Below are 26,651 nucleotides of genomic sequence, written 5' to 3'. Positions count from 1 at the left end.
GGCAATGTTAGTAAAAAATAAATCAAATATGAACAAGCAGACAAAACCACAAAAGTTTCCTTAAATTATAGCAAATTATTTTTCTTCTCTGCACAGAAGATGGGAATCTCTTAATTACACACCTTGGCAGGCACCATTTCATCTTTACTCACCTTTTATTATTGACTTCCACTGACATAACACATTTTTCTCTAGAGGAGAGGAACTGTGATATATGAAAAATGAACAAAAGTTCAGGGGGAAAAAAAAAAATCAGTATTTATCTTTTTTCTTTTTCTGTTTGGTCACAGTAAGACTTTAAGGTCTGCCCTACAGCTGAATTATTTAGTATCACTGAAATTAACACGGCTTCTAATGCTGTCAAAACAACAAAGGATGAAGAGAAAATCATTGAAGGTGTAGTTCATAAGAGACACTAAAAGTTCAAAGAATGAATTGTGGCTCATATATTACAGTAAAACAGGCTAGCTATTTAGACAAATTACAAATGTTTTGAAAGAATGAAGCTGGTGCTGTGAGAGGCAGAAAATGATTAAATTAAAAGCCATTTAAAACAGACAAACCCCATAAAAAAAAACAAACTTTTTTTTTCTTTTTCCAACAGTGAAATACAGTCAATTGAATTATCTACAAGTAATGAAAACACCTATTACCCAGGTGAGGAAGAAGCAAAACCAACAGAGACCATGACAACCCTCTCTCAGTCTAAGTGCAACCTCCTGCACCATACACAAAGTCGCAAGATGCATCTGGACTCTCTATGCCCAACACTGCACCTCTGTCCTGCCCTGCTGCTGATGAAGAACCTTAACCTTACAAAGGAAGCAAAGACTAGGCAGAACCAGTGGTCAGTGCTGAGGCCAGTCTTGTTCAACATATTCTCCAGCAACCTAGATGAAGAGACAGAGTGCACCCTCAGCAAATCCACTGATGATACCAAGCTGGGAAGAGCAGATCACACACCAGAAGGCTGTTCTGCCTTTCAATGAGAATTGGACAGACTGGACAGCTGGGCAAAGATGAAGCTAATGAAGTTCAACAAGCATAACTGTAGAGTCCTGCACCTGGGAAGGAATAACACCAAGCACCAGTAGAGGTTAGCGGTTGACCTGCCAGAGACTAGCTCTGCAGAGAAGGACCTCAGAGTCCTGCTTCATTGTAAATTATCCACAGGACAGCAGTGTACCCTGGTGGCCTCAGATGCATTGTGTCCAGCATGTCAAGGGAGATCTTCCTCCCTATCTACTCAGCCCTAGTTAGACCATATCCAGAATATTGTGTCCTCTTTGGGGCTCCCCAGTTCAAGAGGGACAGGGAACTACTTGAAGGAGTTCCACAGAGAGCTACAAGCATGGTTAAGGGACTGGAGCATCTCTCTTACAAGGGAAGACTGAGAGATTTATTGGAGAAGAGAAGGCTGAGAGGGGACCTTATCAATGTTTACAAATATCTGAAGGGTGTCTGTCAGGAGGACGAAGCCAGTCTCCTTTCAGCAATAACCACTGATAGGATGAGGGACAATAGACATAAACTCAGTCACAGGAAATTCCATTTTAACATGAGAAAAACCTTCTTTACTGTGAGAGTAATGGAGCACTGGATCTGGCTGCCCAAAGAGCTTGTAGAGCCTTCTTCTCTAGAGATCTTCAAAACTTGCCTGGACACACTTGTGTGTAACCTGCCCCAGTCTGCTCTGCAGGGTGGTTGGACTCTATCTCTGGAGGTCCCTTTCAATCTCTGTCATTCTATGATTCTATGAATATAGAACACACTTCAACAAATAACCCTATTCTAATATTATAGTAAACTATCAGTTCAAATGACTCTGTTCAGTTCTTTAGTTTAAAAAAAGTAATGTTTTAATTTAACTTCTTTATCAGTTCAATAAAGGCTTCAAGGAGACCTTGTAGTAGCCTCCCAGCATCTGAAGGGAGACTACAGGAAGGCTGGGGAGAGACTATATACAAGGTGTTGTAATGACAGGACAAGGGGTAATGGGTTTAAACTGGAAGAGGGGAGATTCAAACTAGATATTAGGAAGAAGCTTTTTCCAGTGAGGGTGGTGAAATACTGCAACAAGTTGCCCAGGGAGGCTGTTGATGCTCCCTCCCTGGAGGTGTACAAGGCCTGCTTGGATGAGACCTTGAGCAACCTGTTCTAGTGGGAGGTGTTTCTGCCTGTGGCAGGGGGTTGGAACTATATGCTCTTTGAGGTCCCTTCCAACCTAATCCATTCTATGATTCTGTGATTTGGGGAATATACCACTATATTATTATGAATTATACCAGATACACAGGCCACATTTGTTTGACTGAAATATTTCACATCAAAGGCAAAACCAGGTTTTGTGTCAGTATTTAATTTGACACTGAGTGGAATTAAAAAGCAGAGACCAGGTATGGAATAGCCACCGAATGAACTTCCATCAAAAACTGATGATTGCCTTGTCCTTTTTACATGCCTTTCAAGAACATCCAGTATGACCTCCTCTGTCATATTTCCATGCACTGATGTTAGGCTAACAGGTCTGTAGTCTCCTTTGTCTCATGTTCTTCTTTGCAATCCCATTTGGATAAAGTATAATAGAGTTTCTCATTTTTCATTGTGCTTCCTGGGTTTGTATTTCAGAGTTTTCTTAATGTCTTATGCACTTAACTGTTGAGGCCTTTTTCAAAACCCCTGATGTTATCTGGTATTCCATTTCATTCTGTAGCTATTGCAGTCATAGAAATTAGTGAGAACCTCATCTTTAGGAAAAAGAAAAACTTCATAATTATGGTTGAGGAAGTGATCTGAATGTAACCTCCATAGGCTTAATAAAAAGAAAGCATTTTTTTAAATTAATATTTGTTATTAAAAATAAAATCCTTACAATTTTCACAGAATCATAGAATCAACCAGGTTGGAAGAGACCTCCAAGATCATCCAGTCCAACCTAGCACCCAGCCCTAGCCAGTCAACTAGACCATGGCACTAAGTGCCTCAGCCAGGCTTTTCTTGAGCACCTCCAGGGACGGTGACTCCACCACCCCCCCAGGCAGCCCATTCCAACGCCAAATAACTCTCCTTGTGAAGAACTTCCTCCTAACATCCAGCCTATGATTTTAAAGCTAATCACAACGCTTTATGCCAACTTGTATAGGGTTAACACTCCAGGATGCAGTAACCCTGAACCTGACCCTAGGGGTCTTGGCCCCTCCCCAGGGGTGGGCCACACTCCAGGTGATGGCTAGCCCACTTCCCCCACTTCCTGTGGTATAAAAGAGAGGGGTTTTCCTGCTCCTCTCTCTCTCTCTTGCTTCGCTCCCTCTCGACACACACACACACACACACACTGCATACCAGCACACCACGTGGCAGCCATGAGGCAGATCCATTCCAATGCATTACTAGGGTTGTATTTATCCCTTTTTTGTATTTTGCTGTTTTCCCTTCCCTATCCTTTGTAAACTTCCCTACCTCAAATACCTTTTTATAAGTTATTGTTAAACTTTTCTTTTTAACTTCCAAATCAAGTGAGATTGATTTATTTGGGTGTGCTTACCTCTCTCTCTCCCTGTATCTAATCCCTATCTTTGGGAAAGGAGGGGGAAGAGGGGAGGGCACTCTATAAATTGTTATTGGGTCTATTAAATTTATTAGAGTCTCTGGGAACTTGCAATTAGAACCCAAGACAAATTTATTTAGCGCCCAACGTGGGGCTCAAACCCACGACCCTGGGATTAAGAGTCTCATGCTCTACCGACTGAGCTCACAACTTTTCATTCTTATTTTGCAGTAACATTCATGACTGGGCAGACTGCAAATATTAAATTCAAATGAGTAATGTTTTCTAAAATTGCAACAAAATTAAGCTCAGATATTATACATCTAAAATAGAATTTGCCTCCAGTGAGTATTTAGGGCCTCAGGCTGGTATCTAGCCACATGACTCCAGAGGAGTTAATCACAGTAAGGAATGTAGTTTGTTCCCCCAACATTTCATGCACTAAAGATGAGGTTCTCATGGAACAGTACTGAAGGATGACATTAAAATCCACTGCAGATTGCATTACAGGAACAAATAATTTTTTCAAAACTTAGCCATGAATATAAGTGAAATTGAGACAAGCTGAACCTGAGGCCTGAGTCTTTTATACACAGCAATTAGTTGCCATGAATAGAGTGCAAGAAATCAAATTTCAAGTCATAAACCAGGACAGGCATCCATTTATAGGACTGCTGTCTGAGGCATTATCTGTTATTTACTTCTATCCAAACATCTATACATTTCCTCCTGGCAGCACAGTACAGAATATGGCTCTAGGTGAAGAACACAACAAATCTCTGTTGTGCTGCTGTGAGTCTCAGCTACATGTGTTCAATTTTTGTTTCAGTTTCTGCTGCTTTACACAGCTTGCTGATGGTCTGTAGGTTATGGAAAACTGAGAATACCAGAGATTCAGTCTACAGTGGGTAAATGTTTTGACTACTAATATTTGCCCTCTTAGAGCTTCTGAAGGTCATTATCCTCCATCTTGATTAGAGCTGTAGAGCATCATGGTTGCATGGCAACATATATTCTGCACTGTATTCAGGTCATCAAATAAATAGCCAACAGAAAGGAGTCACAGGTAAACTTAGGCAGACTGAATTTGGAGGAATGTGATAGCTTTTCTTCAATAAGACATCAACAAATGGATCAAAAGTGAACGCAAGCTATCATATAGGGCCAAGAGGATTTTATTGCACCTAACCTTCATGATTTTGCCCAGTCATAGTCATTCTTTTGTAGCCTTCATTTATTCACACTCTCATACTGTTCTAGTTTGAAGCAGGCTAGAATGTTTTGGTGAGAAGAACTAGATTACAGGCTGTGGAAAGAAAACAATGGTGATGTCAACTTTCCTCATAGGCTTACTGAGATGTATAGGAACAAGAAATAAGAACATTAGATAATCACTCTCGCTTGGGCTGTGGCTGGGGAACTGGCTGAGCTGCATCTTCCTCTCTAACCTCACCCTCCATTTTGGGCTAACCTACTTTGCTTCCTAACACCCCTGGCCAAACCTCCATTCTTCCTTCAGACTAGGGTAAGGTTGAGAGGGGTAGGGGGGAAGGTGAAGGGGCAGTTGAGAGCCCCTCCTGGGGACTCAGGTTTCTGGGAGAGGAGTTGTGTTTCTGTATTACCTTTTTATCTTTGATATTTCTGTCAATAACTGTATATACTGTAAATATCTGCTTGTATATTGTGCTAAGCTGTAAATATAAGCTTCATTCACATTTCCAGAGCCGGATGAGTTTAGTCTGGGTGATTTCTAAAGCGTGGGGGGGCAGGGAACACCCAAACCATCACACATACCCACAAATCCACCAGCTCAAACACTCTATCCAGGATGTCTTTTGTTCAACAGCGAGAACAAGTTAATCTGGCTGTCAGTTTGACAAATCTATTGCTTATGAGTATCCCCCTGACAACAAATTGAGTTTTGGATATAACTTCCATACACTTCAGAACCCACTGTTACGAAGTGGTCCACTGCTTACCAGTCCCATCCATATGAACCTTGGTATATCTCAGGTGAGGCTACTATTCCCTGTTTGTATTTCCTCATTTAGAAAGTGTCTTTGCCTGGAACACACTTACCAGCATGTGCATTGGCTCTTTCACAGGGAGCTACCAGGGAAAGAAATGGCAGGTGAAATATCCTGTATCCTTGATACCATGTTCCTCACAGTGAGGTGCAGGCTCCTCTGCCAACAAGTTGTCATGCTGTGCTGTTATCAGCACATAGTCCTCCAGGCTTGCCCAAGTCGACACATTGGTTTTACTGCTGAGAACAGAGCTCTTCATTAACTGCACAGACTGTTCTCATTCTTCTTCTTTGGTTTCTTCAAGCTTTTACTCCCCTTTTCCTTCACACACTGGCAGCACCAACCTCAGTAACTCCACAGCAGCTTCATACAGTTTCTGATACACTGCAATCTGCAGCCAGCCCAAATCCAGCTGCCCAGGCCAAGCAAGGGTAAGACCCAGTTGCAAAGCTGATGCAAGGCAAGGAACAAGAGTCTATCTGGCTCTGCTGCTGCTGAGACCAAAGGCATGATGGAGGCAGCTGAGAATCCCTGGGTGTGCACCGAACTATCTGCTAGCCACATATGAAATGCAGAGGGAAAAACCAAGGGGTTAGTAAGTGCTATCTACAGACACTGTGCTAATCCCAGAGGAACCTGACAGCAGCAGAGGTTAACCAACAACAACTCTGCTTAAATGTGTTGCTATAGAAAGACAAAATGGTGATGTTTCACATAAGTTTACAAGACTGGGATTCACCAAAAGTTAACCCTTGCATCTCTCCTTTTGAGGCCAGACCACTGTGCAGTGCTGAACAGTGAGCTCAGAGAGACAGCAAGCAAGAAACAGCACAGTGCAGTAAGGACATTTGCAGAGGCAGAAGAAGCACGCTCTGATCTCCACATAGAAATGCCTAGCACGAGCAGCAAGTAGGTTTCTCAGAAATCTTTCATGTCCTAATGGAGAAGCATTGCCTTCCCTTTAGTCCTTCAGGTGTCAGCTGCTCAAATTGCTGCTTCATTAGCTGAAGAATATGATAAAATGTTGGGTGACACAATGAGACAGAGATAAGATATAAAAGGAAGAAAGAGATTTTATGACTAAATACACCTCAGACTGGGAATATTGGTGAATCCAGCTGCTGAGGTATTCTTCTGCTGTGTCTCATGGATGCCATGTTTCATCATGCTTGCCCAAGGACTTAAACAGAACAGCAGTAAGAAACAGCTCTCATCAACTGAAGGCTGCTACTAACCTCAACTTGAAGTTTTCAAGTTTAATGCCAAGTTGTGCTACTGAACAGTATTACATAAAATGATATTGAGTTACACAAAACTAGTTTGATCAGTGTCTCTGTGCTGTTTTCAAGGGAAATGAATGTCCTGAATTTTAATGACAGCACTTTTATTAGTTCTCTAGAAGACATGGAAATGAAACATAAACAATTTAAGCAATTTAAAAGACATGACCTTTCCAACATATTTGTATTTCCATATCTTTTTAGAAGCCTTTCTGAAAACATACCCTAGGATCATCCCACGTGTAAGTCTAGTACTCACAAGACAAACTTGGTAGCAGCAAGAACTAAAGATGCAATGAGCTGTCCTAACAGTAGCTTAATCTTCAAGAGGAATTTCGTCATTTCTGGACCAAAGTACCTTACCTAGCACCTGGCCCAGCATCAGAGACTTTATGAGAGTGTACATGGAGTAAACTCTCGCAGCATCAGCTTCGTTTCCATCTTTGGTATACTAGTTAATGCTAATAAGCAAAACTACAAGGCTCTGCTTACCATGAAGTCAAAACATTTCCTGGACAAAAATACAGTAATTTCCACTACAGCAGTTGCTACTGTCAGCCTTCCTTGCAGGTGGAGGTAAGAGTATTATAAAACAGAAGCAAAAATTTTCCAAAGGTGGCTCACTGGATAGAAAGGCAGAGTAGCTCTATGATTTTTTGACCTGATCACAACTCTATGAGTTGTTGAGCTGATCACTGACCTCCTCACACCACATGCACCTACAAAAAAAAATATTAGAAGCTACTGAGGCACAGCATCATGGGAGGAGAAAGAAGGAAACTTTTTACTCTCTTATTTTAAAACTTGTTTTTTTAAGTCTTTCATTTTCCTTTCTACCTCAGAGTCTTATCATACACAATTCAATCCTACAGTCAAAACATGGAAAAAATTATCTCACACAGAGTCTTCAGAGAAGTTCTGTAAGTTGCATTTTTTCATCTGATACCAAAATTGCTACAAGTGTCAATGAGAATGTTGATTAGCCTTCAAAATCTGGGATAAGCAGCCCAGAAAGAAGCAAGCTTATGGAACAATGTTAAGCTAGTAAAATCAATGGCTCTCAAAGCTGGTGCATAAGTAGCATCAAATAATTAACGATGAGAGACAAAAAAAAACAGATAATATGAATACAGAATTTCTTAAGATAACTTTTATCAAAGGTTTGTAGTGAGGTGTTTTTTTTTTTAACATATTTTGAGATGAGAAGCACAAATGAATGCTCAGAAGAGGTGCAAACAGTTCTGGAGAGTAGCAGAACTATGTGCCTGATGTTCCTTCTTTGCTAGACTCCAGAACATTATCCATTTTCCTTTTTCATCAAAACAAACAAACAAGAAAAAAAAACCACCCAAAAATAAATGAAAAAAAAAAAACAAAAACAAAACAAAACAAACAAAAACACCTATTTTGTGGTCCCAAATTCAGCTGCCAACAGATTTTGGCAGAAGATCCCAAACATTTCTAGAGTTAAAAAGAAAGTCTACTGCACTTAATAGACTTTGCAGAGTTAAGACAGACTAAAAGTGAGCATTGGACTTGGTGGACAACCAATCAGTATTAACCTGACTTATTTTAACTTTACAGATCTGTATCTACATTCAGTGAATAAGAAAATGACAATAAATCACTGTATGATATAGCAAAATCACAACATGACTATATCCACTCCTGATAAATTTGATGCTACTGTAAATGACAGTAATTGGCAGAAGTAGATGAGAATGGAATGTGTTTCCAAAACGCTCTTGCCTGAATATGCCTATTAAATATTTACATAATAAACAGTCATGGCAATCAAATATTCTTGCATTTGGGCTCTCTTATTATAGCTGAATGCTGCCATGTGTCAGTGATCAGATCACCATTTCCTTTTTACTTTTAAGGCCTTAAAACCACTTCTATTAATTTGAAACTGAATGAGTCTTTCCCACAGTCATCTGTTACATCCAGTTTTCAAGTGATGCCAGTCAAGGCTTTCAAAATACAGGCTAATTGATACACCAACAATTCACTTTGAGCAGAAATAAATACACCAATTGCTATTTATCTAATGCCCAGAATAATTGGTTGACTTTTGCTTAGATGATTTGTAGTTGTGAATCGATTAGAGCGGGCAATCATTCCCTTCCCTAAAGAATTCTCTTCCTGCTTAACTCTAACCGGACTCTCAGTTTAACTCTGCACTTAAAAGAAATCACTGCCAAATCACCGTTGTGTCCAAGACTGCTGGCACAAATCTGACAGCAATTACTAGTCCTGCTCAATAAACCTGTGCTCTTTTCTCAACAATTATTTCATTGCTTCCTTTGTTGTATGACATACCCTTTCTTTTGTGCTTGGTGATATATATACAGGCAGTATGAACTATTTTTACTGTTAAAGAGTTATCAGGATTTTTTTCTTTCCTTTCCCTCTTCTGAATTTTAAAATGTTGCTAAGTTGTGCTGTAAGAGTGATCTTGATTCTGAGCTGTATCTTGTGGCTTGTTGTGCATCACTGAGGTAGCACTATGCTTTTCTGTTACATTGTTAATATGCACATTCATCAACAAACCATCTATTCCCAGTAGCATAAACACAGCAAAATCCCTTTTGCATCTCAATGAAACTGACATAGTACAAACCCACTCTGAGTATTCATTTTTGTCTCACATTCCATATGTTATACAGGATCCCCAGAATGCAAATTCTGGAAAACAAGCTAACACTTGCAATTTCACCCTCCTAAATTGTCTGCCTCCGTATCGGTGCATTTATCCATCTGCCTTAAGGAATCAGAATAAGAAATGTCAGCACTAGATGGAGCTCCTGCACAGCAACATCTCAGGAGAAATATTTGAGTCTTGTGGCAATGTGGAAAACGGATGAATGTAATAGCAGGAGGATGCTTTCAGGGTGTTCATGTTTACCACAGCATCCCCATGCCCACAGCCATGCTGTCCTACAGGAACCTCATCTTCTGCTAGGACTGCTCCTTTGCTTTCCAAACTGGGGGAACATCACTAGGATACCTATTTTGCTCCTTTTTAGTAAGAAAGGTATGCTTCTAGAGGTTTTTTTTTCTACAATCTGTGGGGTTTTTTTCATCAATTACCATTCTTAGATATGGAGCACACTATGAGTATCTTCTGAGTCAAGATTCTGTCACAAGGTCCAGTGGTCAGACTGGGTTTTTATAATAGCTAGCTATTAACTGGTCACTAAGTAGTCATGTCTGATAGTATTAATGTAGTGTCAAAATATGTAGACCAGTCTTTATGCCAACCTTTGGCCAAGATTTTCGTGTAGTTTTACAACTCAGTAAAAACAGAAGAAGGCTACTCCTATTTGTATCCAAGATGACTTCACTGACTATAACACAAGAACAAGCAGACTCAGAGATAAACCCAGAAGACCTATTAGACTCAAAAGCACTACTTCAAGCATGAAGTCACCACACTACAAATTACAGGCTGTTCTGGCTATGTATTGGACAATTGCCATTGGATGCTGAAAGCTATCAGCTTTAAGTTTAGTATTCCAGAAGCATACCTGGACAATGTATTTTTGAATAGAAAATACTTGTGTATATACACAACCTTTTGCAAGGCACAGCTGCTATTACTGAAGGTATAAGAAGAAACAATTACAGAAGAGTAAAAAAGTAATTTTATCTATTAAAATTTGTTTCCCAAAGATCCAAGTAGTCCCAAATGTGTGTATTCTAAAATTTCCATAAGGGCAAGTCTAAAGGGATTATCTATGTTCTTGTCAAAGTTGTACTAGTTATCATCTCAAAGCATATGTTGCCAGATGTTAGTGAGCCATTTCTGTACTATCTCAAAGGTCTGTGCTAGGCTTGGATACTACTTAGCTATCAAACAACAGGACACCACACATGAGAGTTATCTAATAGGTTGGAATCTCAACAATTGTTAGAGTCCTGATCTAAGACAAGTTTTATGATGCTATTGATTCTTAGCAGCATAGAATCATAGAATCAACCAGGTTGGAAGAGACCTCCAAGATCATCCAGGCCAACCTAGCACCCAGCCCTAGCCAGTCAACTAGACCATGGCACCAAGTGCCTGATCCAGTCTTTTCTTGAACACCTCCAGGGACAGTGCCTCCATCACCTCCCTGGGCAGCCCATTCCAATGGCAAATCTCTCTCTCTGGGAAAAACTTCTAACATCCAGCCTGTACTTCCACTGGCACAACTTGAGACTGTGTCCCCTTGTTCTATTGGTGGTTGCCTGGGAGAAGAGACCAATCCCCACCTGGCTTCTTAACAACGATCAACTATTATTTATGAAAATATTTCACAATCAAGTCTGGTTTTTCTACCCTTTTTTCCCTAATAGTTACTTGGCCTAAACAAATTACTGTTATTATAAATGTCTACGAAAACAATTCAGCATTAAAGCGTTTCCATCTAACTCATCTAACTCATCTAACTCATCTAACTCATCCTAAGCCTGTTTATTTTGATCCTGAGTTCTGTACTATTTCTGCCCTGGATTACAGGAGTGCAGACACAGGAAACAATAGAATAATAGGGAAGGAAAAGAAGAAAAAAACAGACCAAAACAAAAATGAATTTAAAATACAACTGAAAAATAATAGTAGAAAATTAGCACATAGTGAAGGAATGTAGTTTTGAAGATGGTGCCCAGCTGACCTTGATTAGAGAACTTACTATCTGGACCACTCAGAGATGAGAGAGGAGAAGGACAGCCTGGGGTAACCTGAGGCATCACCTTGACTAGAGAACTTACTATCTGGACCACTCAGAGATGAGAGAGGAGAAGGACAGCCTGGGGTAACCTGAGGCATCACCTTGATTAGAGAACTTACTATCTGGACCACTCAGAGATGAGAGAGGAGAAGGACAGCCTGGGGTAACCTGAGGCATCACCCCTGTATGGGGTGAACATTGGCTGATCTTTTTCTTCTGACCCCTGCTAGGCTGGGATGACATGGGGAGAGGTGGGGGCAACCAGGTCCCAAACCACTCAGGAGTCAAAGCACAGAGACACTTCATAGAAAAATTATTGTGGAGTTGTCAAGGGGAGGAAGCAACTACCCAGAGTGGTGTTCCCTTGTGTCTGCTGTCTGTAGCTATCAAATGTTCCTTCTGCTTGTATCAATTATGGAAAAATTTACAGCAACCAGAAGTCATTTTGACTTAGTATTAAAACAACAACCAAACAACTCACAACAGAACCAAAGCCACAAACTTTTCAGTACTAGGAGGCATTTGGATTGAGTGGTGATTCACATTAGCTGTGAACTCAACAGGAAAATGCTCTGCAAATCAATAAAAGCTGAAGTTTATTAACTTAATAGGTATTTACCTAATCTCCAGTTCTACAAAGTTTCTCAGCTAGTGCTGATACCTAGAAAAATACAAATGTAAACAGGATAGCACCAGTTCTCAATGAAGCTTATTTTTCCACATCAGCACACTCTTTTAACACACTACTGCAAATTATTTCCTCATCTTAATAAGACTTTTCTAATCAGAAAAGTGTCAGGCACACAGAAAACAAAGAAGCAAACAAAACAAAGAAAGAAACAAAACAAAACTCTAGTAAGTATTTAAAGTGTGAAGTATTGGTCACAGCTGAGGAAAAGGAGGGGAAAAAAAAAAAGGGAATTTGATAATTATTACCTATTATTGTGTCACTACTTGGAACTATATCAATGGTCCTGTATCTCTTCTATCACTGAAAAGCCTGCAAGTATTCATTTGCTTAATAGACTGGAAAATGTAGCTTTCTATTTAAATACTTCCTTAAAAAAAAAAAGGCATAGAGAATGAATGTCATCACTTAAGAAAAAGCCAGCAACTATTTAACTTTAATCTAAATAGCCAGATATAATAGTCTGTCTTTGGGAGACTTCAGGGACTACAAGGAAAGTTCAAAAGTTTTCTTAAAACAAATATCAAATTCTGTTCAGGTGAATTAGCATGCTCTTAAGAGTGATTAGAGATTATCAAACACACAGTTAAATAGAATATGATTTAATGGCTTTCTACAAGCAAAGCCCAACTGCTCTGTAATATACCTTTATTTTTTTAACTGAATATTGCTTATTTACCAGGTTTTGTTTACTGCATTTTATTCACTGAGGGATCAGAAGTGGCCAGTAGGACAAGGGAGGTTATTCTTCCCCTGTACTCAACACTGGTCAGGCCACACCTTGAGTACTGTGTCCAGTTCTGGGCTCCTCAATTCAAGAGAGATGTTGAGGTGATGGATTGTGTCCAGAGAAGGGCAACAAAGCTGGTGAGGGGCCTGGAACACGAACCCTATGAGGAGAGGCTGAGGGAGCTGGGCCTGTTTAGCCTGGAGAAGAAGAGGCTCAGGGGTGACCTCACTGCTGCCTACAACTACCTGAAGGGACATTGTAGCCAGGTAGGGGGTGGCCTCTTCTCCCAGGCAACCAGCAATAGAACAAGGGGACACAGTCTCAAGTTGTGCCGGGGTAGGTATAGGCTGGATGTTAGGAGTCTGCCCAGTCATGAATGTTACTGCAAAATAAGAATGAAAAGTTGGCATAAAGTATTGTAATTAGCTTTAAAGTCATATGCTGGATGTTAGGAGGAAGTTCTTCACAGAGAGAGTGATTTCCCATTGGAATGGGCTGCCCAGGGAAGTGGTGGAGGCACTGTCCTTGGAGGTCTTCAAGAAGAGACTGGATGAGGCACTTAGTGCCATGGTCTAGTTGACTGGATAGGGCTGGGTGCTAGGTTGGCCTGGATGATCTTGGAGGTCTCTTCCAACCTGGTCGGTTGATTCTATGATCAGAAAGCCAGCTACATTTTAATAATATGTTTCTTCATTTCTGGATGTGTTTAATAATATATTTCTTCATTTCTGGATGTGTTCCTCTGTGGTCTGTGTTAGATAGTATTGTCTCGCTCTGGCAATAGGATTGGACTTGATGATCTCCTTGGGTCTCATCCAGCCCCTAACATCCTGTGATTCTGTGATCCTGTGGTCTCACTACCAGTACTGCTGGTTTCTGATTTTTCTTAAAGTAACAGAAAAAAAACACCACCAAGCATAGTGTTGCCTGGGTTAATGCTGTGACCCAGGATTAGGGGAAAGGGCCTGCAAATGCGAATGGTTAAACTTAACTCGCAGAATCACAGAATTACCCGGGCTGGAAAAGATCTCTGAGATCATCGAGTCCAACCTATCACCTAACCCTTCTAATTAGATAAACCATGGCACTAAGTGCCTCATCCAGCCTCCCTTTAAACACATGCAGGGATGGGGACTCCGCCACCTCCCCAGGCAGCCCATTTCAACGCCAACCACTCTTGCTGTGACAGAACATCCCCCACCCCTGTGCACACCTAACCACACAGTCTGCACGTGCAGCCCCCTGTGCACCTGGTCCTCCCACACACCTGCATGCAGACCCTCTGATGACTCTGACATAAACACTGTTCCTTCATCTCCCATGAAGCCTACAGCCATGACCTTTTAGACTCAATTCACCACCAGGACAATTTTGCCAGAACTCTCATGTGGTCTTTGCCTTTAATCTCCAGCTTCAAGTCTCTTTCTGCAACATGTGGCCATAATGTAGAATGATGTCCCAGAACCAAAAATATGCAGCTGAACAGCAAGCATGGCTGCCCAATAAGGAAGCATCACACATTGACACAAATCAGTTGCCACTTGCAAATGCACAGGAAGAGACTTTGGGCATGGGCAGAACATTTTTTACAGCACATAAGTTTACAACACATGGATAGATACATGGGCACAAAATATGCCAAAAAGTTAGCAATTTCCTTACAGAACTCCTCTGTTCCTCTTTTCAGACACATGTACACAAGCTGCTGTATACCCTTCACTGTTGGGAAAATACAACCTACTCACAGGTGCTGGTGCAAGCCGAGGGCACCCGGGGCTCAGGGACCTGTGCAAAACACACTCCAGCTCCTCTTTGGGCCACGTGCTTGAATTTCTGTTTTGCTGGAAGCTGAGAGGAGGGTAGTGGAGGATTCTGGTGCATGCCTGTCCTGGAGTCCTGTATACCCCAAAATTCCTCTCCCTCAGTGGTTTGAATGGGAGAGGAAAAGGCTCGAAAAGACCTGTTTCTCCCCCCTTGCCCTGCAGGCACGAAGGGGGGGAGCAAAGGGCCCTTCCGGCACGAGGGGTGCCTGTGCAGTGCATGTGCTGGAATCGGGCTAGGATTGGCTGTGGTCTTCGCACCTAGGAAGTGGTAACTCTGCTCTTTGTCTAGGAAGGGTATAAATATTGGGGGACTTCCCACCTTGGGGTGCCCGCCTTGGAGTTCATGCCTGGCTTAGAGATGGTGCCTCTTAGAGTTCTCCCCTGCCTGGATAGACTCTGCAGAAGGAGCCTCTGGTGCCCTGGCACTCTGCTCCAAAGGATGCTTCCCACCTTTAGCACCCTTTATGCAGGCTCAATAGGCCTGAACGACTCTCAAACAGCCTCTGAAAGAGAGCGAGGGCACAAGCATCTGGACCACCCTTCTTTTCAGCCAGCCTGGCTCACCTGTGAGTAACTTTGGCTCAGCTTTATTATTAATGGGGAACGCTATCATTTAATAGCTCGTCCTTTTCCAACTTCTGACTTCCAAAATAGTCAAATTACCTATGGTATCCTTGTAGATCTTCTCAACCTAACTGAATCTGCAAATTAAAACTAAATTAATTTCTGTATACAGTTTTGGGGGTGGGTTTTTGGGAAAATAAAATAATTATTTTTCTATACAATTCCTGACTCGGCCGCATTAATTCCCTGCCTCCACAACAATGCCACAGTCCAACTGCAATACAGTGTGGAGATGGGGATGAGCTCAGGCTACCCAGACCAGAAGAGAGAGAAGCAATGGTGCCTGGTAATACAGACATTGGCGGCACATGACTGGATCTGACCTAACACTGTTAGCACCAACACCCATAATCTGCAGTGACTTAAAAACACAAGCAAACTGAATGATAGCTTGGGTTATGATCTGCCATGATGAAGGCAAAATCTTCTCTTGTCCTAAAATGGCATTAATGGCACTTCCAGAATGAAGTATCTGATTTCAGGGATAACGTTCAAAGTATGACACTGAGTCTCCCATTCTCGCTTCCTCTGCACAGCCTAATTCCTTCTTTGTTAGGTTTTACAGAACTTTGGCCAAAGCTGTCTCCCTTCTTCAAGCACTTAAATTGAACACAGAAGCAAACACTAGTGTCCATAGGAAGAGCAGACAGCATTTTCCCTACATGATGAATGTGGGAACTTAAGCTCTGAAAAAAGACTCGGTGCCCATTCATGGAAATACAACAGATGTCTTCTGAATACTCACTCTTGGACAACTCTTCTACCAAGGGATTTCAAAACTGTACTGTGCTTGATGCCTATAGGAACTGGAAATAAATTAATAAATAAAGACAGTATCCAGCAAGAGGACACTGAATTGGAGAGGGAATTACAAGCAAAAGTAGGAAAATGACATAAAGACAAAAGAAGCAATAAGCACTCTATTTGTGAAGGTTATCTCGTTAGTCCAGACAGGTACAGAACAAATGTCCACTCCTGAGCTTGGGCTCCTTTCAGTCAGTGGATATAAAGAGGCACTTGAAGAGCACCAACTCATATCACTCTGAAGATAACACTTCAAATACATCAGACAACCAGCATACTGGAAGTACAAATTTGCTTTTGCACTAATTATAAAAGAAGCCTACAGGATTGGAAAATGTCTAAGTTTAGTCAGATAACTCCTATCTGTCTCTAAGGTGTTCAGCATTTTATTTTTCCGTGTAAATATGGTACTCAAGAGTGTTATACCACTGATTAATAATTTAAGTAGAAAGAACAGCAGGCTAACTCCAGTTTCCATAGAGACAGGATGACAAAGAGGAGTTCAGTTTACGCACCTCCTAAATCTGTACTTTTGTATTTCCATTTACTATGTGATCTAATGAATATCAGGTACTTAGAATTAAGCAGAAAAGTTCAGGACAAGCTATGAGATTGTATTAAAAGAAGGAAAACCCTCTAGGTAATGACAACATGTCTTCTTTTTTAGATAAAGGATATATAAGCACTTTTGACCTATTTCATTTGGTCAGATACTCCCCCCCGCTTTATTTGAATCAACAAAGTATTTCTGATGCTGAACAACAACCTAGGAAAGCTTGTATGGGTCATGCAGATATATGAGAGTCTATGCACTTTAGAGTGCACTTTAGCAGCCAGATGCAGAACTGTGTTTTCCTAAATGTTACTGATTATTGTGCTTGCAATTAGCTTTATTTATAGAAATATCACTTTTTATCCCATCCTGAACCTACTGGAGAAGGAGCTATCTATGTTCACTGGGCAAGTGAGGAGCTGCTAAAGGGTAGGTTTGCACTGGAAGTGAATACTTGGTGTACTAGGGCTCAGAAAAATTCAGGCTTCAGCTCTTCCAGGATCAAGCAAAGGGAGACTGTCTTTACTCCTGGGAAAAAAAATGTTTTCTCACAGGAGAGCTATCCATTTCACCTGAGATCTCAACTGTATCTCATAACCAGAACATTTCCAGTGTGTTATAAGTCTATACTCTAAGTCCTTTAGTGGAGTGAGTCTAAGGCACAGAACATGACCAGTGCTCCAGGACTGGGGCAGAGTGGCTGTCAGCAGAAGAGAAGAAAAAGGGACTGGATGTGGCACTATGTGCCATGATTTGGTTGTTGGGTAATAGGTTGGATTTGATGATCTCAAAAGTATTTTCCAACCTGATGGATCCTGTGATTCTGTGTGATTCTGTAATATAAAATAAAGCTAAAAGATTAAGAAGAAAATTATCTATTTAAGGTCACAAGGCAGCTGAACTTAAAAAAAAAAAAATCATAGAATCATAGAATCAACCAGGTTGGAAAGGACCTCCAAGATCATTCAGTCCAACCTAGCACCCAGCCCTAGCCAGTCAACTAGACCATGGCACTAAGTGCCTCATCCAGGCTTTGCTTCAACACCTCCAGGGATGGTGCCTCCACCACCTCCCTGGGCAGCCCATTCCAATGCCAATCACTCTCTCTGGCAAGAACTTCCTCCTAACATCCAGCCTATACTTCCCCCAGCACAACTTGAGATTGTGTCCCCTTGTTCTGTTGCTGGTTGCCTGGGAGAAGAGGCCACCCTCCACCTGGCCACAGCCTCCCTTCAGGTAGTTGTAGACAGCAATGAGGTCCCCCCTGAGCCTCCTCTTCTGCAGGCTGCACACCCCCAGCTCCCTCAGCCTCTCCTCATAGGGTTTGTGTTCCAGGCCCTTCACCAGACTTGTCGCCCTTCTCTGGACACAATCCAGCACCGGAACATCTCTCTTGAATTGAGTGGCCCAGAACTGGACACACTGCTTCTCATTCAGTGTGCTCTTTAGCAGTTCACCAGGGAATGAATCAATAACTGTTTTAACGCAACTGAAAAGATTACCCACCCATATAATGGAGTGCTATGGAGTTTCTAAAAAGATTAAAGTTTTCATTTAGGTAGGACCTTGGTTTACCAACAGGCATAGAGACACATATACATGCCTTACTTCGGTCAGAATAGATTTAAGAATGTGCCCCTGTCCTGTGTTGAGGAGAGATAGGACATTGTGCAGGAAAACATTGCCTGGAATCATGCAGTTTCAGATAGCAAAGGCATCTCTGTGTCTTCTTGCATAGTGATGTTCATTTGATGCCCAAAACACCAATCTGATTTTTTTTTTCAAGAAATATTGGAATTAACTTCTGAGGCAAACTGCCAGGTATTTAAACTGCTATGAAGGTTGAGGGAACAACCAGCAGACACCTGAAAATATAAACTAAGACTTCGAGAGTCACAAAAATATCTTTTCCAGCAGTAAATTCTAATGTCAGAGACAGCCTCATCTTTCCTATATGTATTAATCTATTTAATATTTAATCCTATAGGGCATGGTATAGAGTAACAATTCTGAAAATTAACTCCAGAAGTCATCTGAGCCTGGATTCTGTCTGTCCTACATGTCTGGGAAGTCCACATTATTGCAAGTATCTTGGGAAAATATGACATGTTTCTGAATCATAGAATCAACCAGGTTGGAAGAGACCTCCAAGATCATCCACTCCAACCTAGCACCCAGCCCTAACCAATCAACTAGACCATGGCACTAAGTGCCTCATCCAGGCTTTTCTTGAAGACTCCCAGGGACGGTGCCTCCACCACTTCCCTGGGCAGCCCATTCCAATGGGAAATCACTCTCTCTGTGAAGAACTTCTTCCTAATATCCAGCCTATACCTACCCTGGCACAATTTGAGACTGTGTCCCCTTTAAGATTTTAAGTGTTTAACAAAGCACTGGAGAGACTACATGTGAGAGAGGCACATTACTTGAAAAACTTCACCTTAGGACAGCATATTACTTTCTGCATGTATGGTGTCTGTGAATATGTGAATCTAAATAATATATTTTTTCTAAATTAAAATCCAATGATTCATTATTCAATGATGTATTTAACAATCCTTATTTCAGCTTGTTTGCAAAGTTTACTCAGAGTCCAGCTGGGAAAATGTATCCTGTCCCTGCATATTCCATTTTGCTTCAATGTGTAACCACGAGCCTGAGAAACCATGGCTAAGTGGTGGGTAATGGGAGTAAATTTAGTAAATTCATCCATTTCCCCAGCTCAGCAACATGTGCAGTTTCCACTGCAATGACCTACTTGACATAGCTGCAAGCACACACAAGCATCCTGGTAAAATCATGTGAACAGCCCACGCTGTTTGCCCTGTAGCTCCATTCCTAATGCTCCCAACAGCTCTTACATTTCCCTAGGGTGTCTCACGATATTTAATGCTCTTCTTAAAGCCCCATTACAGGCTTACTGATTGACTCCTGCATTCCCTAATTTCTTCTAAAACTTCTGTTTTCTGTGAACGTTTTGAAATCAGAAAGCAGACACAGAATCATAGAATCACTCAGGATTGGAAGGGACCACAAGGATCATCGAGTTCAAACACCCCACCCCTGCCATGGGCAGGGACACTCTACCCTTGATCAGGCTGGACAGACTCATCCAGCCTGGCCTTAAACACCTCCAGGGATGGGGCCTCAACCACCTCCCTGGGCAATCCATTCCAGGCTCTCAGCACTCTCATGCTGAACAACTTTCTCCTCACGTCCAGTCTGAATCTCCCCACCTCCGGCTTTACTCCATTCCCTCTAGTCCTGTCACTACCTGATGGCCTAAAAAGTCCCTCCCCAGAGTTTTTGTAGGCTCCCTTCAGATACTGGAAGGCCACAATAAGGTCACCTCAGAGCCTCCTCTTCTCCAGACTGAACAGCCCCAACTCCTTCAGTCTGTCCTCACAGCAGAGGTGCTCCAGCCCTCTGATCATCCCAGTGGCCCTTCTCTGGACACGCCTCAGCATCTCCACATGCCTCTTGTAATAGAGGCTTGTAATAGGGGCTCTGTGAGAGTCTGATCCTCTCTCTTGGTTATCAACAAAGATAAAGATTGCATCGTCCCTCCTTAATCAACAAAGATTGCATCATCTCTCCTTAATCTTGTTACTTCTGGGACTCAGACTCGGTGCTTGGCCCAAAAGCTCAGGGATGCAAATCAACAGACAATACCTTTGAAACTCCTAGACCTCACCCTGGCTGGACTGCCCAGGAAGCCTCCATCTTATCTCAGCTGCCCCCAAGGGATGTGTATGCAGGGTGTGGACAGGTGTAGCTGAGAGAGGGTGGAGGCTCTCCCCCCCACGACGCCGGACCCCTGCGAATGTGTGAGAATGCACAGGAAGATGTCCTGGGGGGGCTGCAGCTGGACACTGAGCAGAAAACTGTATAAAAAGGCAGGAGAAATGCCTGCCAAAGAGTGGAATTCCTAGCGGACCACCATCCCCACCAGACCACCAGAACTGCACACCACCTGAAGACCACACACCCGTCTCTCTCTCACTCCTTCATCTGCGACTGAGGTTAATATGCTCACAGACCTTCAACCTTTCCTATTACACATCTCCATCCTGTACCTCAAGCATTAGGGCAATTCCTCTCAGCCAAAATCAGACATGAGGAACAAACAAGGATAAGCTAATGGACAAGCTAAAGGACTACAAGAAAGTGTAAATAACAGAAAGCATTTTTCTTCTCCTAGCCAATACAATTTCACTGTATCTGTGTTCTTATATGCTTCTTTTATACCATAGTCTCATATGGCCTTTTGTAGTCTTTATGAGTTTTATACTTATGTTTATAAATCTAATCAGCTTTGCCACTTGCAAGGTAGTTGCAGTAATCAGGCCAAAGGCTACAATCTAAACTGGACCATTCAGATATCATAAAAAACATACTTAGGTGTCTTGCTGGCAAAAAGCTTCCTTATCCTCAGTAACTACACTACAACAGCAAGCAAGGTCTCAAGCTACCAGCGTATCACAGTATCACAGTATCAGCAAGGTTGGAAGAGACCTCACAGATCATCAAGTCCAACCCTTTACCACACAGCTCAAGGCTAGACCATGGCACCAAGTGCCACGTCCAATCCTGCCCTGAACAGCTCCAGGGACGGCGACTCCACCACCTCCCCGGGCAGCCCATTCCAGTGTCCAATGACTCTCTCAGTGAAGAACTTTCTCCTCACCTCCAGCCTAAATTTCCCCTGGCGTAGCTTGAGGCTGTGTCCTCTCGTTCTGGTGCTGGCCACCTGAGAGAAGAGAGCAACCTCCTCCTGGCCACAACCACCCCTCAGGTAGTTGTATACAGCAATAAGGTCTCCCCTGAGCCTCCTCTTCTCCAGGCTAACCAATCCCAGCTCCCTCAGCCTCTGTATGACACAGAACATACTTTATTTTCTGCCTCTTGACTTTCTGAATCACTTTGTTAAGTTTTATACAATTTTTACCAAGTCAGCAGAAGGCAAGGAAAATAATCTTACAATGAATAAAATGCTGTCACTTCTTTTAGCTATAGTATCTGAAAGCCTCAATAAAAAGCTGTAAACTCCCTTATGTCACTATCTAACAGCTGTTAAAAAAATAACTTGTTCTGTTTAATGGATCATTGTGCAATCTGTAATGCTGTTGAGACTTAGAAAATCCATGAACACACTGCACACCCACAATAGCTCACTTTCAGCCTACTTTGAAGCACAAACCCAAAAAAACTCGAACAACTGGTGAATAATGGTGTTTATCAACAAGTACAGCCCAGTCATAGAGACAGATATATACATATATATGTGTGTGTTAGGCAACCTACTACTACTATTTGCTTTTACAGTGAAAAGTTTTAAATTGTAACTCTGCGAGCAAACGTCTTCAGTATGTCCTTTATATACACTAGTGAAGCAAAAAAGATATTGTGACCACTGCAAGACTTTAACAGTTGCTAAAGAGACTTTTTTTTTTTTAGAGCTGTCAGAGAAGTTTGCATGTGCACACTTTATCTGCAATTACGTGGCTTAGACAGCCAGGATACCCTGCTGGCAGCACCGATTCCACTTGGAGGAGCTGAGGTTACCTTTGGAATTCAGGCTTTTGTGGTTTTGTTTGCTCGTTTGTTCCTTGATGACCTAATGAATTTTAAGAAATGCATCAGAAATATGAACATCACAATAGTATGGAAATCTACACTACTCCATCCAATTTACACAGAAGATCTGACAGAATAAAATTATTCAACAGCTAAGGCACCCCAGGGCAAACTTACCTGTTTGTTGGTTTAATTCCACCGTTACTGGGATGGTAACACACAATATCCTGACAGAAACCAGCAGGCTTGAAGGACACCTTCAATATAGTTTTTCCCTTAATCCCGTAACACATTCCTTTTTACTCCTTCCTCCAAATATTACTCACAAACGTCAGCAATAAATGATAAGAACGGGGGTGGAGGAAAAAAGAGAGTCCTAATGTTTTTGTGTTTGAGATTTTTTTGTCCCTGGGAAGATTAGCTTCTAAAATATTGGAAGTTGTAAAGTTCACAAAAAAGTAAAGGAACTCTACAAGAAGAAGATGTGCCATTCTGCTCTGCACAGACTAAACTGGAAACAGCCCATTAAAAAAGCCAAAGCATTGTTGACAGTGGGGTCTGGTTTTTGAAAGGCCAAAGTCAGTCCTTTATACAACACAGCTAACTCCTGGAAGCTCACTTTGGTCGAAACAGCAGTTTCCCAAGAGAAGCTGCTAGGCTGAGTTAGTTGAGCACATGCTAGAGGAAGGAAAGGGTACCATTTGCCTTAGTGAGAGCTTAAATTAAGATAGAATACGTGGGGTTACATCTGCAGCCTGACTACTTCAAGTGCTGTGGGATCACTTCTTGGGCCATCTGAACAAGATGCATTGCAACTCCAGGGTAAGAGAAGAGCCAAGGATGAGCTCATTCCTGTCCTAGTGGCCTGCAGGTGCCAGAGTAAGGGTGTACAGCAAGAGGGAGCTGTGCCAGGTCCCTCAGTCTGGATGAGACAGAGATCACATCCAGATGTGCAGTTTATGCTTTGGTAGATATTTTTTGAACAAGGAATAAATGCAGAAAGAGTCAATGCTTAGTGATGTAATTCTTAAAGTGAAAGGATACCTTGGGAGAGATGAAAGCTGCCCTGTCCTGGAGTCCTGGAGTCCTGTATACACCTAAATTCCTCTCCCTCTGTGGCTTGAATGGGAGAGGAAAAGGTGTGAACAGACCTGTTTGCCCCCACCCTGCCCTGCAGGCATGAAGGGGGTGAGCAAGGTGCCCTTCTGGCACGAGGGGTGCCCGTGAAGTGCCCACCTGAGAATCAGGCTGGGATTGGCTGTGGTCTTCACACCTAGGAAGTGGTAATTATGCTCTTTGTCTAGGAAGGGTATAAATATGGGGGGCTTCCCACTCTTGGGCTTCCTGCCTTAGAGATTGTGCATGCCTGATAGTTCTCCCCCCCCCCCCCCCGCATGGATAGATTCTGCAGCAGGAGCCCCTGGCGCTCTGCTCCAAAGGATGGCTTCACCCAGTAGCACCTATTAAGGTCTTAAGGACTCTCCTACAGCTTCTGAAAGAGAACCCCAGCAGACAGGCAGCTGGACCACCCTTTTCAGCCAGTCTGACTGTGAGTTGTTTGGCTCAGCTTTATTATTAAAAAAACACTATAATTTAATAGCTAAAAAGCCTTTTCCAACTTCTGACTTCCAAAATAGTCAAATTATTTATGGCATCCTGTAGATTTTCTCAAAGGAGCTGAATCTGGTAATTAAAACTAAATTAATTTCTGTATATAGTTTGGGGGTGAGTTTTTGGGAAAATAAAATAACTTATTTTTATATAAATCCCTGACTCGGCCACATTAATTCCCTGCCTCCACAACATGCCCTCTGACGAGGCTGTTTTCCTTATCTGTTTTTAATATCTAAAATAATTTTTAATTAGAACACTTAAACCTATAAGTGCAGGAAAAGATTTATTTGGAAAGGAAAAGAATGCTGAACATTTTTGTTACATATTCAACCATTTCCAACAAATCTATCCCTATGACTTAATTTACTATTGAATTTACAAGTATATGATTTTAGAATAAAGCTCTTTCTTTGTGAGAGATCAGAAAGCATCTAATGATGAAAACTGACATTATCTGGGCCTTTAGGGGATTGAGGGAATGGGTAATTTCAAGTAGTAAATGGAAGTACTTTCAGGAGGCTTTGTTCATGACAGAAGCACCACTGAGAGGTCTGCGCTTCATCACTGGCACAGATTTTCCTGAGGGGGAAGTATTATGTGTGTTCACATACTTAGTTGAACTCATTCCAGTGGCTTGCCTCTTTCTAGATGTCATTTTTAGCTTTTAAAAACAAGTAACTTCAAAAAATGGGATATGATAGGAAATATTCACCAGATCTGGGCTACTCTTCCATAAAGTCTTCTGTCAGAACATTCTAGATCATGCATTCGTGTTTGAACATAACAAGGCAACTGAAGTTCTGTTTACCATAGACCAACGGTGAGCTCACTGATCAAGTTGTTTCACACACCAGTGTTAAAAAGAACAAGAGAATTATCATCAGACTCTTACCAAAGCATGAATTGACAAAGCCATACCACCTACAACCGTGCTGCCCTCCAATCCATTTGCCATGGATGTTGGATGCAAAACTGAGCGTAGTGCCTGAGATGCACACTAACATGTCGCTGATACTGATGTTCAGGAGAAGCATGTTGACTGGGTTACGCAGAGCTTTGAATTTGCAGAACAGGATGAGGACGATCAAGTTATTCAAGAAACCAAAAACCAAGATAAGTCCAAGGAAAACAGCCACTACTGTATGCCCATTTCGTGAGAGTCCAGCTCTTGGCTCAATAGGATCTGTAAGTTCAACAAAGCTCAGGTTGTATGTCCAAGTGCGGTTCATTTTGGACTTTGACAGGTATCAGTAAGGGCTGAAATGCCAGGTGCCCTGTACTGAAGTCTTCCAGCAGTTACCCAGAAATGTGCCTCCATCACAGGTCAAATCACCTCAGGAGCCTTACAGTATTCACTCAGCTGAGATACCTCTTGGATGGTTTCACAGGTGTGCGATACTCTGTTGCATCACAGGAGTATTTCCCTGCTCTGTACTTCTCCAGTGGTCAACTCTACCACTGATTCCAGTGTAGCAGAACCAAGCAAACAATTACCTCAAGTTCATCTTTTGATATTTAAACCCAGGATCATGCTAGATGATATTTTTTGAGGCTGAGAAGGAAAAAATAAGGTGCTCCAGCATGGTCTCTTTCTTCAGCAAATGGGCAGCCCTTCTATCAACAGGCAACTACGGTTATTATCCTCTGACAATGAGTATCTATCTGAAAACAGAAAAGAAAAACTGTGTTAAAAGACCAACGACCAAATGGTAGGTATCTAATTTACTGAGACTTCCTCCCTTTTTGAATTACAACAAATACTTCTCAGTCTTTTCTGTTCTCTCTAATTTTCAACAGAAAATTCATGTTGTTGACACTTCCTTGGCTGTTCTCTATGTTTTCCCTACCTCACAGTTTAGCATGGAGAAGGTTATTTGCACTTTCTCAGGTGAGAAAACGCACAGTAAGACGTATCTTCTGCAGCAGCTTCCCCAAAAAAAGAACTCTATCTTCCTCCATATGAAAGCAAATCCACACTCAGCAAAGCATCAGTCTTGACTAGGCCTTAATTAAAATGATGACAATTTTAGGATAAATTATTTCTTTATTGAGAAAGAATAATTTAAAGCACACCCCCTGAAGCTCTTGTGTGCTTACAAAGGTTGGCAGAGCTGTGATACAAACTTCACCTCTCCCATGCTTGCCAGTGGACAAATGTTCTCCTTTATCATTTACAAACCAGCCAAACACCCAAAGCTTCACAGCTCTTTCCTACCACAGGCACAGATTTGTCTACCTGCCCGCAGTGAATGCACTCTCTGTATCTTGCATAGCAGTAGCAGAGTACTTAACATGGATGCATAACTGCTTAGCCAGCCTTCTGCATGTTTGTAGGCAGAAATGGAAATGGACATATATCTAAGGTATAAATGCCTGCAGGAATTTCCACTCCTCAGTGCAAAAATGCATAATAGCTATGGCTTGCTGAACTAAAAAATATGAAAACTTTTCTTTCATGAATCATGTACTTCTAGAATGATCACACATACTTGAAAATTGAGAAGTGTCTTTTTTGGGAGATCTATGAACTAACTGGAAAAGTGAGATTTCAGAGCTAGCTGAAGATAGAGAGGTTGTCTGGTTTATTTGTTTTATTGTATCTTTGCATCACAGTGAACATTTACTGCAAGTAGTTCTTAATAGTATTTCCCTATTTTCACAGCCTTACT

At 41.8% G+C, this 26,651-nt stretch overlaps 1 protein-coding gene across 1 annotated transcript in view; it reads right to left on the bottom strand.

Moving 5' to 3' along the window:
* The window catches only part of LOC135175482 (pinopsin-like), a 96,965-nt gene extending 71,745 nt beyond the window's left edge, over positions 1-25,220 (bottom strand). The window contains exon 1 of the mRNA XM_064143647.1: positions 24,875-25,220. Coding sequence (XP_063999717.1) covers positions 24,875-25,211 — 337 coding nt within the window. The 5' untranslated portion in view covers positions 25,212-25,220. The remainder of the gene's footprint in view (positions 1-24,874) is intronic.
* Positions 25,221-26,651: the final 1,431 nt, after the last annotated feature.

Source organism: Pogoniulus pusillus, chromosome 5 (genome assembly GCF_015220805.1).
Source record: "Pogoniulus pusillus isolate bPogPus1 chromosome 5, bPogPus1.pri, whole genome shotgun sequence".
NCBI classification, from domain to species: Eukaryota; Metazoa; Chordata; class Aves; order Piciformes; family Lybiidae; genus Pogoniulus; species Pogoniulus pusillus.
Note: the sequence above shows the minus strand (reverse complement) of the source record. Positions and strands in the feature narration are given on the sequence as shown.